The 16,914-nt window shown below is 41.2% G+C and overlaps 1 protein-coding gene across 1 annotated transcript in view; it reads right to left on the bottom strand.

The window, feature by feature from the left end:
* Positions 1-16,794, bottom strand: part of LOC104624593 (transcription initiation factor TFIID subunit 1-like) — a 32,697-nt gene extending 15,903 nt beyond the window's left edge. The window contains exons 1-21 of the mRNA XM_010291997.1: positions 16,680-16,794; positions 15,963-16,079; positions 14,863-14,982; positions 14,176-14,417; positions 11,885-12,103; positions 11,227-11,448; positions 10,838-11,039; positions 9,698-9,814; positions 9,126-9,293; positions 7,412-7,539; positions 7,199-7,306; positions 6,169-6,342; positions 5,891-6,064; positions 5,702-5,806; positions 4,094-4,294; positions 3,084-3,225; positions 2,188-2,318; positions 1,538-1,618; positions 974-1,123; positions 693-812; positions 339-514 (exon numbers count right to left, since the gene is read on the bottom strand). Coding sequence (XP_010290299.1) covers positions 339-514; positions 693-812; positions 974-1,123; positions 1,538-1,618; positions 2,188-2,318; positions 3,084-3,225; positions 4,094-4,294; positions 5,702-5,806; positions 5,891-6,064; positions 6,169-6,342; positions 7,199-7,306; positions 7,412-7,539; positions 9,126-9,293; positions 9,698-9,814; positions 10,838-11,039; positions 11,227-11,448; positions 11,885-12,103; positions 14,176-14,417; positions 14,863-14,982; positions 15,963-15,993 — 3,011 coding nt within the window. The 5' untranslated portion in view covers positions 15,994-16,079; positions 16,680-16,794. The remainder of the gene's footprint in view (positions 1-338; positions 515-692; positions 813-973; positions 1,124-1,537; positions 1,619-2,187; positions 2,319-3,083; positions 3,226-4,093; positions 4,295-5,701; positions 5,807-5,890; positions 6,065-6,168; positions 6,343-7,198; positions 7,307-7,411; positions 7,540-9,125; positions 9,294-9,697; positions 9,815-10,837; positions 11,040-11,226; positions 11,449-11,884; positions 12,104-14,175; positions 14,418-14,862; positions 14,983-15,962; positions 16,080-16,679) is intronic.
* Positions 16,795-16,914: the final 120 nt, after the last annotated feature.

Here is a 16,914-nt window from a genome sequence, read left to right on the forward strand (position 1 = left end):
AAAAAAAAGGGAGGCAGAAGAGGGAGGCAGGAAGAAAGGAAATACGGTGGTGAACTACTGATCTGTGGAACAGTGGAACATCTCATGCCATTATACATGGCAGACTATGCAACTCATTCTACCTTTCCAAAAGGTCTATGACAGCAAGACACTAAGGCTAACCCTTAAGTTTCTATTAACAGCCAAAGCCCTCTTTCTCAGCTGCATTTTGTGGGCCCAGCCAGTTGAATCAACATCTATACTGCTACATATCAGTGAGCCTCAGGCATACATAGTTCTGACTTTTAAGGTGGAGACAGGGTGGGGTTCAAGGCTGTAAACATTAGATACCAACTTACTTATTTTGTAAGTCAAAGATGCGCTGACACTCTTCTTTATATCTCTCCTGATGTTCTGCTACAGAAAACCGAGACCCACGTGCAAATTTGCTCATAGGACCTTCCCCTGAACGAGCTTGTTCTGTAGACATTGTACGTACCACGTCAATCACTTCCCACCGGGACAGCTTCTTTATCTGAAAAGAGGAAGACAGACTAGAAATGGCTTTAGAGACATCCAGCTGAGGCAGCTGCTGTGGATTTCAACTGCTTTACACACAAGGTCAGAGTAGAAACGTATACAACCCTTCCACCATCAGCTGCTGAATCCGTTAGTGAAAAGAACTCTGTAACCTGCTCCATGTTTATGCTCACCTCCTCCTCAGGCACTCCAAATTTACGCAGAAGCTGTTTGGCATTTTTGAGAGAAAGTCGGCGCAGATCAGCATCTGTCCCGGTCACTGTCTTTTTCACTGGCTGAGGTTCTTTATCATCCTGTTCAGAGGAAGATGCAGCGTATTAATGTCATCACATAATAGTCTTTCCTAGGCTTATCTTCTGATATTTCCTCTTCCTGATACCCCATATTTATTCCATTTCTCCCACATGACTTTCCAGTTATTGCTCCTTGTCCAATCCAACTATGGGAACTATACCTTCTGCTGAGTTGGTTTGTTTGGAATCTTCACATAAGAAAATCCTTCACCACAACCAGTAGGATCTGCTACACCAGTCACTTCTAGGAGGCACTTGCCCTTCATAGCAGCAATGAAGGCTCGTGTGGTATTCCATGGAGCTGTGCGCACCTGCCAGCAAGAAGAGAAACATGCCCTCACAATCCTGCTACCATCGAGGAGAATTCCAAGCTTTTTATTTTGGATTCTTCCAATCATACTGAGAACTTTTCAATTAACATAATGGAGGTTTATTCCACTTTTTGATCCTTCAGCTGCCCTGATAAAACTTCTATGAAGAACCAAAGTGTGAGATAACTCACAAAAGGCACTTAAGGCAAAAAGCCTAGTCCTGAAATGACCTGGCAAGAAGGAACACCAAACACAGGTATAAGCTTGGCAGCAGAGTTCCCAGGAAAGTTGCAAGAACGTTTGACCTAGTGAATCCTACTTTAAATATGTCCTTTATATTTTAAGACTTCATTTCTCTCCTGTCATGCAGATTTATATACTGGCATGCATGCTCATGCATCGCTCTGGCAGTACCTCATCATCAATCTTCATTTGGAAATCCTCTTCATTCTCCTCTTCTGGTGCAAAGAAGGATTTCTCCCCATAACCTGCATCCTGTGGAGAAATATTAGGAAAAAATGTGAACCCGGAGTCTTAAAAAGGTTATTGGAGAGAGAACTAGAGGCATATTATCGATCTCCTGTGGAGACTTGTCATGCTGAACAAGCACACTTCCGCAGACGGTTGTTTGCAAGCTTCACTGTGACCCACAGTATTACAGATGTCGAACTGCCCAATATTTTGACAATTCCATAACTAAATATTGCACTCTACTTCAAAAAAATAACCAGTCTCTCACACAGCCACAAACTAGTTACATTCTGCTGTAGAGCTCCAAGTAGAAACATAAGCCCTTTCTCGTACCTTCCCTTTGCTACCTTTGAGAATAGCTAACTCAAATAATAGGTCCTAAGAATGTAACGTGTCTTAAGAACTTAACTTAAGAACGTGTCTAAGAACTTAACTCCCTTTTCATGCAGCACAAAGCAAGTTGCACAGTGGTCAGAGGCCTAAATTGCCTACTTTATAGCGAAATCAGCTTTAGGCAGAAGGTGTTACCTAGCCTCACCCTTCACAGACCTACCTGTCAGTAACTTGCTTTATAGCCTACAAGAAGAGTTTACCTTCAGTCGCTGCTCAGCCGCAATCATGCTGTAATAAGCACAGCACTGTTCTGGGGATACCATTGCTCTGATCTCTTCCTCTGTCGGCAATCTGAAATCTGGCTTTAAAACCCACCAATTTGAGTCCATCCCTGAAAAATGCACAGATCAAATACAGAGTAGTTTCCCACAAACGCTGGATGCCATCATAACCTAATTGTATTTCAAGACTTGGTACTTTGCTGCAATGCTGGCAAAAGGAGCAAGTATGACAAATCCGTGACACTTTAGACTACTAAAAGTGACAGGTTTTGTTCTGCATTTGTCTAAATCAATGCCCCCTAACTCAGCACCTGTTACATGAGCAAACTCTCATACATTCATGCTCATTCAATGTATAAAAGACATTACAAAAGCATTTAATCCACCTTTCACTTCCTCACCATGAACTACTTCTCCCTGTGGCTAGCCTAAAAACCTTTGTATGACCACCTGTTTATCATTATGCTTATACAAAAATCAGAACAGAGGCTCTCAGAGCACCAATAGACTCATGAAGATGGGACAAGGTTCTGCCGGCATGTATTTGCTTGCAAAACACAACACAGCCATACACAGAGGGAAGGGAATGTGTATGTGTTGGTGTTACTTTATGAGTAAACCATTGCCCAAAGTGTTATAAAAAAAAAAAAATGTCCAAACTGTAGTCATTTCTCACCATCAAGCACATCTGTGCCAAAAGAAAGCACACATTTATAAAAATTGGAAGAAAAAAAACCTATCAGATTACATTTCAGTTCTTCAAACAGATGTTTTCAAAAACGGTTTATCAGGAGGAGATGTTGCCTCCTCCTGCTCTGTTTGGAACTCCAAGAGCAGCAAGGAATTGCTGACCACCACATAAAATCTTTAAATACCTGTGCGTTTGAAATCAGCACAAAGCTTTAGCCGCTTTCGGATGCTACTCTCCGAGTGTGAGGGAAAGGCCTTCTTGATATCCTCCATGCGAATTCTCCGAGGACGGTCTCTGCTTTTCCAGAAGAGGCGATAAATAAAAACCTACAAAACAAGACTCATTTGTGATGTCTGAAGAAAGAACACAACAAACTTGCAAAGACAGCATAGATAATGCTGTTTCTACTGACTACTTCAGACTTCCTACTTAAAACCTATTGTTTCTTATAAATTTACCTAATAAAGTTTTCCAAGCCACATGTCTGCTTCAGGTTCAGCTATTTTTGAGAACGAGATGTGGAAAAAAATACTTGTCTTGAAATTTTGTATTATCTCATTAGAAATGTTCATGCTTTGGTACAGAAACTTGAACTTTGGGAACAGCAGGGATGTTCCTGCTCTGCAAATAACTCTTGAGTCAAAATTTTTAATTAGACAGTAAATTACTAGCAATTTTCTCCAAAATCTGACAGTCACAAAGCTTAACTGCCTCAAGATCTAGGAAATCAGCACAGACCTATAACGCAACTCTAATTCTGTACTATATAATAGGACTGTGATAAGACCCATTAATTGCCTCTTAGCAAAACCCATAGAACTGTCATTTCATACAGCATAACCACTTCAAAGTTCATTCTGATTACATCAGCTTCCCACACTTTCAAATACACTAATAAAAAGTCTGTATCATATACTTATCAGATAGGATGCAAGTAAACAGAAGCAGCATGTTATAAATCATTGATTAAACGACAATCAAAATGGTCTGTATGGTTAACATCCAACTTTTGTAGTGCTCTCACCTCACAAAACCACCCCCACCCCCCAACCAACAATCCAAAAGAAAAAGGGGAGGGAGCCATAGCAGGGCAATGAGTTTCTCAAATCAAGGCTGTCCACAGGAGGCCTGTGCCTATGCTGTGGGCTTTCTCCAAAGATCCCTCAGATCCCCAAACTGTCTCTTACCACATACCTGCAGAAAATCTCTGATATGGGTATTAGCTCGTTTCGAGTTGGGACCAGGTACTTCATAAAGTGGGCACTCCTGACCAACTACAAAAATATCCACTAATTCTCGAACATAATAGCCTTGTCGTGTCCGGATAATCAGGAAATCCGTTTCAGGCATCTTATGTAAATAGATAGGGGCCCGGAAAAGGTTGTTTTCAAAAGCCTAATAAGAGAAACAAATCAAAGTCTGAAAGTCATGTTTTAATCAAATTTTCTGTAATTCAATCTACAGAAAAGATCTTAAAAAAACCCAAACCAAAACCCCAGTCATTCCAATGGTACACCATCATTTATATCACAATATATGTAGATGTGCAGTCAGAACACTCCTTGCTTATGCAGAAAGCTACCAAGGATAAAGCACAAAAGAATAAGAAAACCTAGAACAAATGCAGAAAGAGTTTGAAGGGCTCTTTGGACTGACCTTTAAGGAGGTACTTTAAAAAGGGACAGAAAGAACACATACGCAAAACAGTATAACCACAGAAACTACTCCAGGACACATGCACAGTCTGGGAATGGGAGAAGGCAACAGAAGCAAGGACTGAAGACTTTGCTCAGGAAAAAAGGTTATAAGAACCTAACCAGAAAAGCAGGGAGCAGCAGAGTTCAGCATTTAAAGCTAAAAAAATTTAAACTAGCACCAAGGAGGCATTAGACTGAGTGGAACTGGAAAGACCATCCTCTTCTATAAAGGGTTTTCTCCACCTGTAGGACTTTCACAAGCCTTACCCACTGCTACTCTCCCACACCACCCTGATCCATATTAGTAAAGTTTTATTTAGATGGCCCTGTCCTCATTTCAAGCTTTTCAGGAGTCCTGTTTTATCCATGATGAATCTTCTTAGGCTTGAACAATTACCATTGTCAGTTCTGCGAAGAATCTCTAATATCAGCCTTCACCTTATTTTTTTCCTGTGGTACAGCATGGACAGAATTATTGCTGCATCAAGAGTAGGTAGCATTAACTGAAATAGATTTATTTTTACATTTATCATGAATTTTGTAATGAGGTAATGGTCCTGACAACATTCTTAATTCCTCTCCCCATCTCAACTGTATGTATTTCAACAACAGAGAAAGGCTCCTAAAAGCATAAGTCTACACACCTGACTACTAACTGACATCCAGCAGACAATTAGCAGTACAATTCTCAGAAGTACATATAAGGTTTTGCTCACACTTGCTGGACCATGATAAATCCATGTTTTCTATCCCCTCCAACATCTATGTACTGAGCTCCCCAACATCCAAACAGCTTTGGCCTTCCGCTCAATCCTCTCTAACAGTATTTCTAATGCCATTACAAACCAAAGCAGCAAAGATTCACTTCCTGCAATTCCTATCATTCCTACAACAATTTTAAAAAACACAGAACAGATTTTTTTTTTTTTTTAAAGCCAAGAACTGAATTATTATCAGTAAACAAAGAGGCTAAAACTGGAAATTGAACTGAATCTGGTTTTTTTGGAAGTTGAGCATTATTTGTGATTCAATAGACAGGGCATGAAACATTCTGCCTATTATTCCACATTCAACTTTTCTGTCATCTTGTGCTTGCTTTTCTCACCTGCAGTAACTGCCCTGGATGCAGAGAACCCAGGAACGGAGAAGTGTGACAATAAACAGTCTCTCCATATTTACAGTCTGGAGCTCCCGGATCTTTGCCAGGTTTCTGCAACGTGCAATGAAGACGCAGTTAGCACTCAGTAAGAGCCAGAAGAAAATCACTGTCCAACAGCAAAACCTGTATACGCACCCTTTTGTAGTAATTTTTAATCTTTGTTGCCATGCCAACCTGCATCATTAAAGGGGCATTTTCCTCACTGTATTCAGCAAGGATGAGATCTCCATCCTTGCCAGTTAGGTCCTGTGGCGTGCGCATGAAGAACATTTCACCCCCACCAGAAGCCTGACGCTCCTGCTCTCTCATCTGTGCCAAGTGAAAAAACAGTGTTAGGAAAACAGCGCATCAAACAGATCTGCTGTGCAAATGGAGCCACAGCAGACATCGTATACAGAGAAAAATAACTGTACCTTGGCTTTCTTTTTTATGTGCTTCAGCAGAGGTTGCACAGCGTGGGGCCCTGGTTGGGACAAGGCACCAAAAGAGTATTTCTTCAGAGGAGGCCGATGAAATTGTCGGAGCTTCATAGGACCCATATGGGTGGGAAAGAATGGCTGGCGAAGTTCCACTGCTGGGATAGAGTGCTGACACAGGAACAAAATGTGTGTTAAGAATGACACGTATCATCTCAAAACCAAGATCATCCTCCTATCCTACTAACCCTTACATAACAGAACCTAGTAATATTTTTAGGTCTGCTAGCAGTCATACTAGTGCACTGAAATTCACTTGTTATCATACATGTTGCCTTTTGACAGAAAGTGCTTGGGTCCATATATGGATCTTTCCTTTCTGTACAGAGATGATTTTAATTTTATTATTTCAAATGGTACCCAATGAGAGGATTTTATTAACTAGGAGCATGAAAAGCCATCATCTCTATCAGTGGGAAAGAAGTGCATTTGGAATTACATACATTTTTCCCATTACAGGAGAGGGTGGAATCAGATGAGGCTTTAGAAGAGGTCACTGAATACCACAATAAAGGAGGAAAAAAAATCACCTCTTCACCTGGGGCTAGTGAGAAGTTCAAATTCATCCCTATCTAAATTATTTTCATAATATCCAGATTAAAATACATACTAGTAGCAGAAGTACAGCCTCACCTCTTAACCATCTGCACCACTTTCTCCCCTCCCACTACTGCTTCAGAAAGTACTACAGAAAGAGACACCAAGTAAAAGCATGGCAGGGGCAAGTATGATACAGCAATACCTAGCATCTAAACCTCAGTTTGATGGGGCAATCAAGAAAAGTTAGTTCAAGCTTCTTCCTAATCATTTTAACTAAACAAAAATAAAAATCTTGCTCATGATCACTTAACTTACCTACTGTAATCTAAAGTCTGTTTTTCTACAAATCCTAAATCATATTCTTAGCTAGAAACCTCCTACCAAGACATTCACTCTCGCACTCTATAGCCAACACTACTGTGACTACCTGAATAATGTTGCCTCCAAAGGTTCCTCGAAGTCCCTGCTGTTTGGGATAGTAAAACTCATCATTGGAGAGGTTCCAGGGATCCTTCACCTCTGGCTGAGACATGTTCTAATTCAATTTTAAACAGAGAGAGGTGTGTGAAAAAAAAAAAAAAAAAAAAATCACTCCTTCCACATGATTCCCAACCTGCAAGGTGCTCAAGCTTATGCTGACCTGCTGTGGTTCTTCCTTGATGACACCTGTTTTTCCCAACAGGATTCGACTCTTCTTTAGAGAAGATTCTTTCTTGTTCTCCTTGGATGGAGAGTTCAAAGTCATTTCTTCCTTTTCATCAGGAATTTCTAAAAACACAAGCAATCACACTGTAGGGCACTTGTCCTAGGGTTCTCTTTTCAGCAGCGCAACCTCCTACTGAGCTGCAGCGTGGTCCAGACATCTTAGCCTTTTTGTTCGGTTTCTGGAGTGACTGTCCTCCTTCTACACTCCTCCCCCTTTTCCTCCATACAGGTTAACATGAAACAAGCTCAAACACAGAAAAGCTCCATGCTCAAATATCCACCTTGCCTTCTTCAGCAGTGAGTAGGTTTGAGAGGAAGGAGGGTGATTGTAGGGGTTGCTTGGGGTATCCACTGCTCAACACAAAACTTACTAATAATCTAATTGATATATGTACAAGAAATAGTATCTGTTCTGCCAAAGCTGTTCTAGAGTTGAGAGTCCAGGCAACAGGAGTGCCAATACTGTTTCCTAGCTACAGGTAGCAATAATCCTTTTCTTCCCAACACACATACAACATGAAAGTGAGTCTGAATCCAAAGATAATATGGACCTGAACCCAAAAGGTATTCCTGAAAAATTCCAGGAAAGTAGTATGAATTTTACAAGTTAGCAATTTGTGAAGCATGGATTCTCCAAGTACTATTGTCACATGAGAAGCAGGGCCTAGTGACATGAGCTTGGTGAATGCTAAATCAACATCATGCACAGATCTCATGTCACTCTATATAAAATAAGAATGGGTTCACCTTTGTCACTATTTATACAAACATCTGCAATTTTGTGGTGTATTTCAGACTTGGAAAGAAAATACTGCGAGTCTGTTTGTCTTGTCTTTAACCAAGTTCAAATTAAGAGTGATTTTCACGGTTGCTGGCTAATACCAAAACCAATCAATACATATAAGTTCTTAGAACTGACCCACTTTCCTGCGGAAGGAAATGCAAGCCAAGCCATATAAAAATGTAGCAAGATACACCTATCCTTAAATTACATCAGGCTGCTTGAAGATTACCAACACACAGATCTAAGAGAGAATAGTGATTTAGTGGTCCAAATAAGACAAACATCTCTCCAGCTTGTAGCATTATAAGCAGGGAGTACATTCAAATCAAACTCCAGGAATACCAAGTATGTAGCAACAACAAAAATGCTGACAGGTATTATGCAAAGCCATTGCTCCCATGTGCCATTACCGTAGCCTGAAAGAGGGTTAAGGAATCTGCTTCTTCAGGCTTTGAATACAAGCCATGTGGAGAATGGCATGGGCTAGTTTGTGGTTTACTTCTCTACCTTCCCACTTCAAACCAACATGCATGCAAATAAAATTAAGACAGTTGCGTCTAAAACACACCAAGAGTAAGATGCATTATGTTAAATTTAAGTTTCAGGGCATTAATTTTTACTCTCCTGTTACTGCTTTTAACTAGGGAGCTGAAAGTATATACCACACCACTAAAGTTATTAGTGTCACCGCCTTCTGCTTAGGCCTTTCATTACTCGCAAATTATCTTCAAAAGCCAGAACAAAGAAAGGCCCTAAGTATTGCCCCAGTCCATTTCTTTCCATTACAGTGTGACTATAAATCCTTGCTTCCATTTCCACTTGTCTTTTCCCATTTGAGTCAAATTTCTGGATGCCATGAACATACCTAGAATTATGTTTTCATCATTTGGATCAAGTGTTAAGACAGGGGGATCCAAGTAGGTTTCCATTGCTTGATCATCCCAGATGATATTGTCTTCCCAACGACCATATACTAACTCTTCATTATCAATCGGGAAAATAGAGTACCAGGGCTTGTCTTCATCCAGGGAAACTGCAGCAACCATAAGGTAGAATACTTAAGAGTTTTATACACTACCTTGGCAGAAAACCATTTCAGAGCTCATACCCACATCTTATTCCCTCAACCCTCCCCATCCTTCAGGGCCTTCTGAGGCAGGACCTCTAAAAGGCAAATGAAAATTCAACTTGGAAGCAAAGAGGAATCAGAGCCCCAATTCTCAGCTTTACCAAGGTTTAGAGATTTTGCTCCATTGGAATGCAGAGAACCTCCAAGAATGAAATAGGGCTTCTAACAGGTTTTAGAGCAAACAAGTACCCCTTTTATCTACATCTGGCTGCCAAAAAAGGACCCCACTATTATATAGAACAGAAGTCTATAGAGAAGCATGTGTCACATGCACCTATTCATAGGCCAAAGATTGACATCCTCATTACCTTGCTGTTCAGGGGCCTGCTTTTCTTTGCCCTTTGCTATACCTAGGACTCCTGCTACATTTGGTTTCTGTGCTAGTGGAATTGGTGGATTGAGCAAAGAGCCACTGCGGTTCAAACCTAGAGAAAAGGAAAACAAAAGTAAGATTAGCTTGAGTGGGAGGGTGGGGGGCATTGCACTGTCTTAAGTCAGAACTTGGGGGTTGCATGGAGAGTGCTTTCCAGCCTGAATCAGGATGCACCTACTGCTCATATCACAGTGTCATGTGTCATTAGTACAGGTAAGACTTACAACAACACGTTCAGCCATAGCTTACTGGTGAAGTCTGCAGCCTCATGTTTGGCTTGCTTTGCATATGCTGCATGACAACACATAGGGTCCATTTCTACATGGTTCCTATAAAAGCGAGAGGCCTTGAGCAGACAGTTGCCATGGACAGAACAGTTGGTCTGGCCTCCAGCAGCTTCCTGTCTCATGTCAAACTGTCATAGAAAAAAGGATGGCCAAGCAGACCTCAAGGAATTATTCTGTGGATGCAGCCTCTCCCAGGGCAGACTAACTCACCTATGCTCACATGTCATTTATGTCACACTAGTACCCCATAAAGCCCTGACATTCCCATTAGTCTTTCCTTGTAGAAGCAGGATGAGATATAACAAACAGATAATAAAAGTTCATTCTACACAAGCAATTTAAATTTAAAATGCATCTGTGTTGAAGAGAAGTCTGAGCCTTTTAAGAACTGCTACCTTCTGTCTAGAATAAACAGAATACCATTGTTAGTTCAGAAGAAACTTCAGAACTTTTTTTTTTTTTTAATCGGAAGAATTGTGTATAAGTATGAAGAAAACTCCATTGCCCTATAAACAGCAGACATCCTAAGTGTAGCATTGCGTGATACTAATGTACTTGGATCTAGCATCTGGTATTCCACATGGAGAGAAGAAAGCCAGAGTTGGTATGTTCTTTAACAGAAGGGACCTACGCTGTTTTGGAAAGAAAGTCTCAGAATTCTAAGCGAAGCTGTGATTTTGCCAAAAAACATTCCCTGAGAGGAAGAATTATGTTCTGTATTGAGACAAAATCATGCAATGAGTCAGCTCAACTACAGCAAGTACAATTCATATCAGACCATTGATTACCTTGTTGGGCATTGTATGCAGTGGCATTTCTAGTCATGCTGGATGGCAGCCAGCCTGCTAAACTTGCCCGCTGTGTCTTAGTCCCTTTGTGCTTGACGTCTTCTCCATTCCAGATAACATCATCCTCCCATTGGAGCTGTGTCACCATAAGGAAGTGCTCATCAGCTAGCAGATCATCCTTCTCATCCATCAACCCTGCATCCTAGAAGGAAAGAACAGTTGCCTGAAGACCAGCATTGACTTTATAGTTTCAAACTAAACGAGGAAAATTAAGCATCTCATTTTGTGTGTTGCACAACCATCTACCAGCCCATCACCAAGCTCTCACTGTGCAGCAATCCCCCGTGCCACACACACCTCCACACCTTCCCCCACAGTTCCCCTCTCACCCTTTCATCTGTGTGTCCTTTAACCTCCGGCTCTTCCTTCTTCTCCTTCAGCTTGAAACCATAATCAAATCCACTGCCATCTTCAGGGATCCCCAGCATATCATACCAGAGCTGTGCTGGGCCATAGCGCCATTCTGCCACTTTAGGCTTTGTATCTGTCACTTTGTCTATATCACCAGTTGACTGGGAAAATTTTGATTCCACAGGTGCCATCATGGTAATCTGAAGCACAGCAAAGGAGGAAATGGTTACACTGATGGTCTATCTAAATGTCAGTAAGAGGTTTCTTCCTTCCAAGTTTCCCAGCTTATGCTCGGAGGAGAAAAGTATTTCTAAGAAGTGCATTTCCATACTTACTAGCTGCCTTAAGAATATTCTGCAATTAGACTTCCAAGAATACAGCGATTTCTTCTTCATACAAAGAGGATAAGCTCTCCTATTGATCCTATACCACGGATGCAGCCTTCTCAGTAAGAAGCAATCACCTGATGTCACTGACTAGTATCTGGAGAAGAGCTCCTGCACAGCTGGAATACAAGCCAACCCTGTCCTCCAGTTTTATTTTGGAGGAAAAGCTCTTTACTCTGAGAGTTGCTGTCCAATCCACTACTACCCCTAGTGCTAGCTGGCGACCCTCTCTAAGTCTCAGATATCCCACCTCATCATCTGAAAGGCACTGCTCAGGAGGGGGAGGAGCAGCAAACTCATATTCCCAAGGAGATTTTCCTTCCACTCCACTCTCAACTACAACTTCACCCTCCTGTATCTGCACTTCTTGTGCCAACTCCCGATGTTTCTTCTTGCGTTTCCTTCGGGCACTACGCCAAACCGATGGAACATTCTTTCCCGGACCAAAGAGACGCAGGAAACGCAGAACCTAGAATAGGAAAAAACAAGAAGGTCAGAGAAAAAAAAACTGTGGAATGCTTGTCTGTCTTTCCCTCACCAGAAAAGCAGTAATGAAAGAAAGCATTCCGAAATTCAGAAGCTTGGCCTGTACTATAATCCCAGCCCCTGATGTAATCAACAATCTCTTGGTTATACTTGAAAAAAAAAGTTTCTGATGCACCTGTTTGATGGATCCTTTCTTTTCAAAAGGATTTATACTCGATTTTGGACACTAAGAAAGATTGCTTTTGCATATTGGGTATGTGGTAAGAGATCATCTGGAAAAAGTTATTTTCATTTTGAAGAATCCACAACCTTCCGAAAGACTCATGGAGATTGAAGAAGAGTTGATAAAATTATTAGCAAAAGAGGCAAAGCTAGAAGACAGTTATATAAAGCAGAGATTTCCTAAGCAACCAGATAAAAACAAATATCACGTTCCAGAAATAATACTCTCAATATTTCCATCATAATGCGGTTCCCCTATATGCATACTGCATACCTCCAAAACCTGCACTAATGACAATGAAAAACTTTCTCTTCTGTTTCTTCTTTGATTATGAATGCTGGTTTTTAAGCACTGATAATTCTTTCTTCAGAGAATTCTTGTAAAGAGGGAAAGAGTTATTCTGAAATTAACTGACAGGACAGGAGTTCAAACCAAAGACTTGTAAATGTTCTATTTAATGAGGAACGATTAATGTTCCTTGTTAATTCGCTATACTGATCTCCAAAGGAAATAATGTTCGTATGACCACTCTGTCCATCTCTGCCCACATCCATGCTATCCTTCTTCCCAAAACTCCCCCAGATAACTTCCTAACCCTTTGGCCAGTTTCAATGAACTTTCACTAAGGGCAAAGGTATCAGACATAGTTAAACTGCTAACAGCTTAATGAAACACAAAGTCTGCTTCTCCACATGTTATTTTAATTGGTTTCATCAAGAAACACAGTGCTACATTAACATGCACATTCTCAGACATCAACCGTTCCTCATAGCCAAATCTACAGGATTTCAGGCTTTGCCAGCTCTAGGTCTCATTAATTAATTATGAAAGATGCTCAGCATTAACAGCTTGCACTGATTTATGCACCCACTGGGCACGTTCAACACTGAAACAGTCCCTGACATTACATGTTGATCACCAAAGAAATGAATACAACAACCGGCAGAAAATACAGTAACACAGGAAACAACAAATTTGCAAAAGCCAAGAGAGCATCCCAAAGGCTAACTTCTGTGCTAGAGCCTCACCTAGATTTCTAATAGACAGAGGTTAGCTAAATCATTAAAACATTAAATTATGAAATTGCTCAGCACCTTACACAAAGCCTGTGATGAAAGCACACATAAAACCAGGCTATCCTGGCTCACAACCATCTGTTTGGCAACTATAAGCTCATCTGTATTCTCCTCCCCCTCCCACACTTCCTCTCCTCTTGACAGCTTTAAGACTTCCAAAATAATTACTCAAATATATCGACTACATTTGCTATTTGGGAGCATTTAGGAAAGTATTGTAATGAATTCACTTTGTGCAAAAATGATCATTCTTTCAACCAACTTGTTATTGAGCTAACTTCTGATCCACACTCAGAGCAGTTTTGAAGGAGGATTAAGTAAACGATAAAGATCACACACTTTCAGGAAGAGCACACCACATTCAGGACAGCACAAAAGGAAGAGCAAACATCTGCCAGAAAAGCCAGAAAGCAGACAGATTTGCATTATATTTTTAATATTTACTGGCAAAAGTATTCTCTACTACCTCAGGAAAACAATTTTTACAAATCAACAGGCTATGGTCTTACAGAACAGCAAAACATTATTTCACACCCTGATTTGTATGATACCTTTTAAAAGGCTCCTGCAAATGGCAGGAAAAGCATTACATGTTAAGCAGTATGGGAACCGCAGCACATAGAAACTAAAGAAAACATTGAGGTGAGCAAGAACATCTATGTGATTACTTACTACATACCTTTAGTACTACACGATTCATATTTAAAGGGCTTACATGATACAGTTTCTGTCACTTCCACATATCTCTTACAATACCTTGCCTGGTCGAAATTCCGGGAAGAGATCTGTAACACTTGGCAACTGTTTGGTAGCATCTCGCTGCATGATTCCTGCAAGAGGAAGTGTGAGTTTGCCTTCCTTGGATTCTGCCTGCCTGGCTTCTTGAGGTCCCATCTCTGACTCAGAATCAGAGCTGCTGCTGAAATCCACCTTGTCGGAGGCAGCAGAGGAAGGAGCAATGATGGAGGGCAAAATGATACCGTCTCCATCTTCAGATACTACAATAGAACAAGCACCTTATAAACAAACAGGTTTCCTCCCTGTCCCCTAGTACAACCCCATAATGCCACATCTACTGTTTATACCAAGTTATGCAAAAGTTAAGCCTCTGCAGGTGTTATGAATACCATTCTGGTTTAACCTTTCATTTTATCCTAAGCGTTCCAGGTGAATTTCCCAGCCACAACTGAGAGGATGAGATAAAAAAGCAGTTTCATTGTCAATATCAGTATTTTAACAATCACTGGAAATACAGTATTTCACCCTACATTTCAGACAATCCTATAAGATTGCACATCAGGACAAAGACCCACCTTTAGATGCAGTCTGCAGACCGAACTTTGACGACACGTGGTGCTTGCTGCAGAACGAACTGCTACGCAGCAGTGTTTGCTTCCTTCAGACAGTCATATTGCCAGAGAGAAGAAGAAAGTCCTCACTCACCAGTGGCAGCTGCATCCTTTTCATCATCTTTCTTTCCAGGTACTGGAGGTGGTGGTGGCGGCGGCATCAACTTGGAATCAATATCTTCACAGTCAGCATCGTAATCATCCTCGTCTTCATCTAATCAGTCAGGAGACAAGACTGCATATTAAGCAGACAATAAAAGGGAACCAGGCACCTTTCCCATTTATGCTCTCTCACAACTGTCCCAACCTAATGAGAAGCCCATTCTCATTTTGTAACTAGATGCAAAACACTTACAAGTTCAGCTTCCTGCACAAACTCATTTGCAAAACTGAAATTTAAGAAAGAGTGGGAAGGTGGGAAAAAGGCAAACTGACAGAAAGATGACTGAAACACTTTATGTGCGTATATATATATATACACATACATTCTGCTATCACCTCCCCTTATTCACCCTTTGCAGAGCCAATAAAGGTGCTAAAGAAGTAAGAAAAATGTGGGTAAAAAATCCAAATCACCTTTACATCCCACTAACCACACTATGTCAACAGAAAGGTTAAATGTAAGGCAGCTTTGAGGAATATGCAAAGATTTAGCATTTGCACTAGCAGCTACTGAAAGGGAAAAGCTGCATGTTTTTGAAAATCTGTTCTAGGCCAGACAGAGATCCCTGGGACTGACAAAAGAACCAAAGTGCCTTCTGCAGAAAGTCATTTCAGAAAAAGAATTCAAGGCTAAAACAAGAAACAGATATTAAGATTGAATTGACTCTCTAAGGGATCAGGACCTTATCTCTGAGTATCTCCAAGAAGCACCTGGCCTCCTGCATAACCCTCTTCCTAAGAACACAGGTTAAAGAAACATGAGCAGGTATTGGTTATTCTCTGCAGGGGATCCCAGAGCAAAAGGAGGATCCTGGTTTCTCTTCTGAGTATAGTTTAACTCTAACGAGGAACTAATTCCTTAAAAAAGGAGGATATCAAGCAGTGGCTTCATCCACTGAACACAGTTTCACAAAAGCTTATATTGTGTTCTTGAAGCAAGAAGTAACAAGGCACAATGTCATCCATAGAAGAGACTGGCCCGGCCCATTGCCGCAAAATACCTTCTACAGCTACAACTGTAACACTGATTACCTGGTCTTCGAACTGGCTGCAGGCTGCCCATTGCCTGCTTATACCTACGACTCTCATCTTCTGCCACTTCATTAATATCTGAATAATCAACAGCATCTTCTGTGCTCTTAACCCAGCCTAGGAAGAAAAGAAATACAGTCACAAAAACTTTACCATAATATATATTACTAATTTCAGACTTCACTATGTAAGTATGATCCTTTCCTATGCTTCCTTTCTCTTAGAGGAACAAAAACACCTGATTAAGGTCTCCCATCAATGTATTTTCCCCTCATTCCAACCAAAAGCTCCAAGAGCTCTGAATGTTCCCTAAAGATAGGTAAATAACCAACTTTAGCGCAAGGAACACCTTTCACTCACTCAGTGAAACTGTTCAACAAGCTCAGAAATAAAAACAGACATAATAATACTATGCACTAAACAGGTTTGTTTAACACAGAGAAAAACACTGAATAAACTTATTTATGAGGTAGAAGAGACAAGTAAAAAAAAAAAGTTATAAAAATTAAAGTAAGAAAATGCAAAAGTGACCAGAAGATAACACGGGATTCACTCTGGCAAGGCGGCGGCCAGGCCTTTGCCAGAGGACCTCTGACCAAATAACATCATGATATTCCTTGCAGCCCCAAATGACCTGAGTACATTTCTTCTTCTCCAGTAAGAGCTCTGACCCTGCAGCCCCTCTGTTATTTAACTGCAGGTACCCCAGTGCCTAACCTTCCTCGTCCAGGTGTGCTCCATCGGCCTCCGGGCTGTCCTCCTCGCTGGCTGTGATCTCAGTGATCAGGTTGCCCAGTCCCAGCACACCCAACCCAGCCAGGTGCTTCTTGGATTCCTGGAGAGACCAGAGCCACGTCCCAGCTGGCGAGCTCTGCCGGCTCGGCCAGGGAGCCCCCCGACCGCCTGCTCGGTCCCATCCTGAAGCCTGCCCCACTGACACTTCCCTGGGCCT

The sequence above is a fragment of the Phaethon lepturus genome, unplaced genomic scaffold (assembly GCF_000687285.1).
Source record: "Phaethon lepturus isolate BGI_N335 unplaced genomic scaffold, ASM68728v1 scaffold46347, whole genome shotgun sequence".
Taxonomy (NCBI): Eukaryota; Metazoa; Chordata; class Aves; order Phaethontiformes; family Phaethontidae; genus Phaethon; species Phaethon lepturus.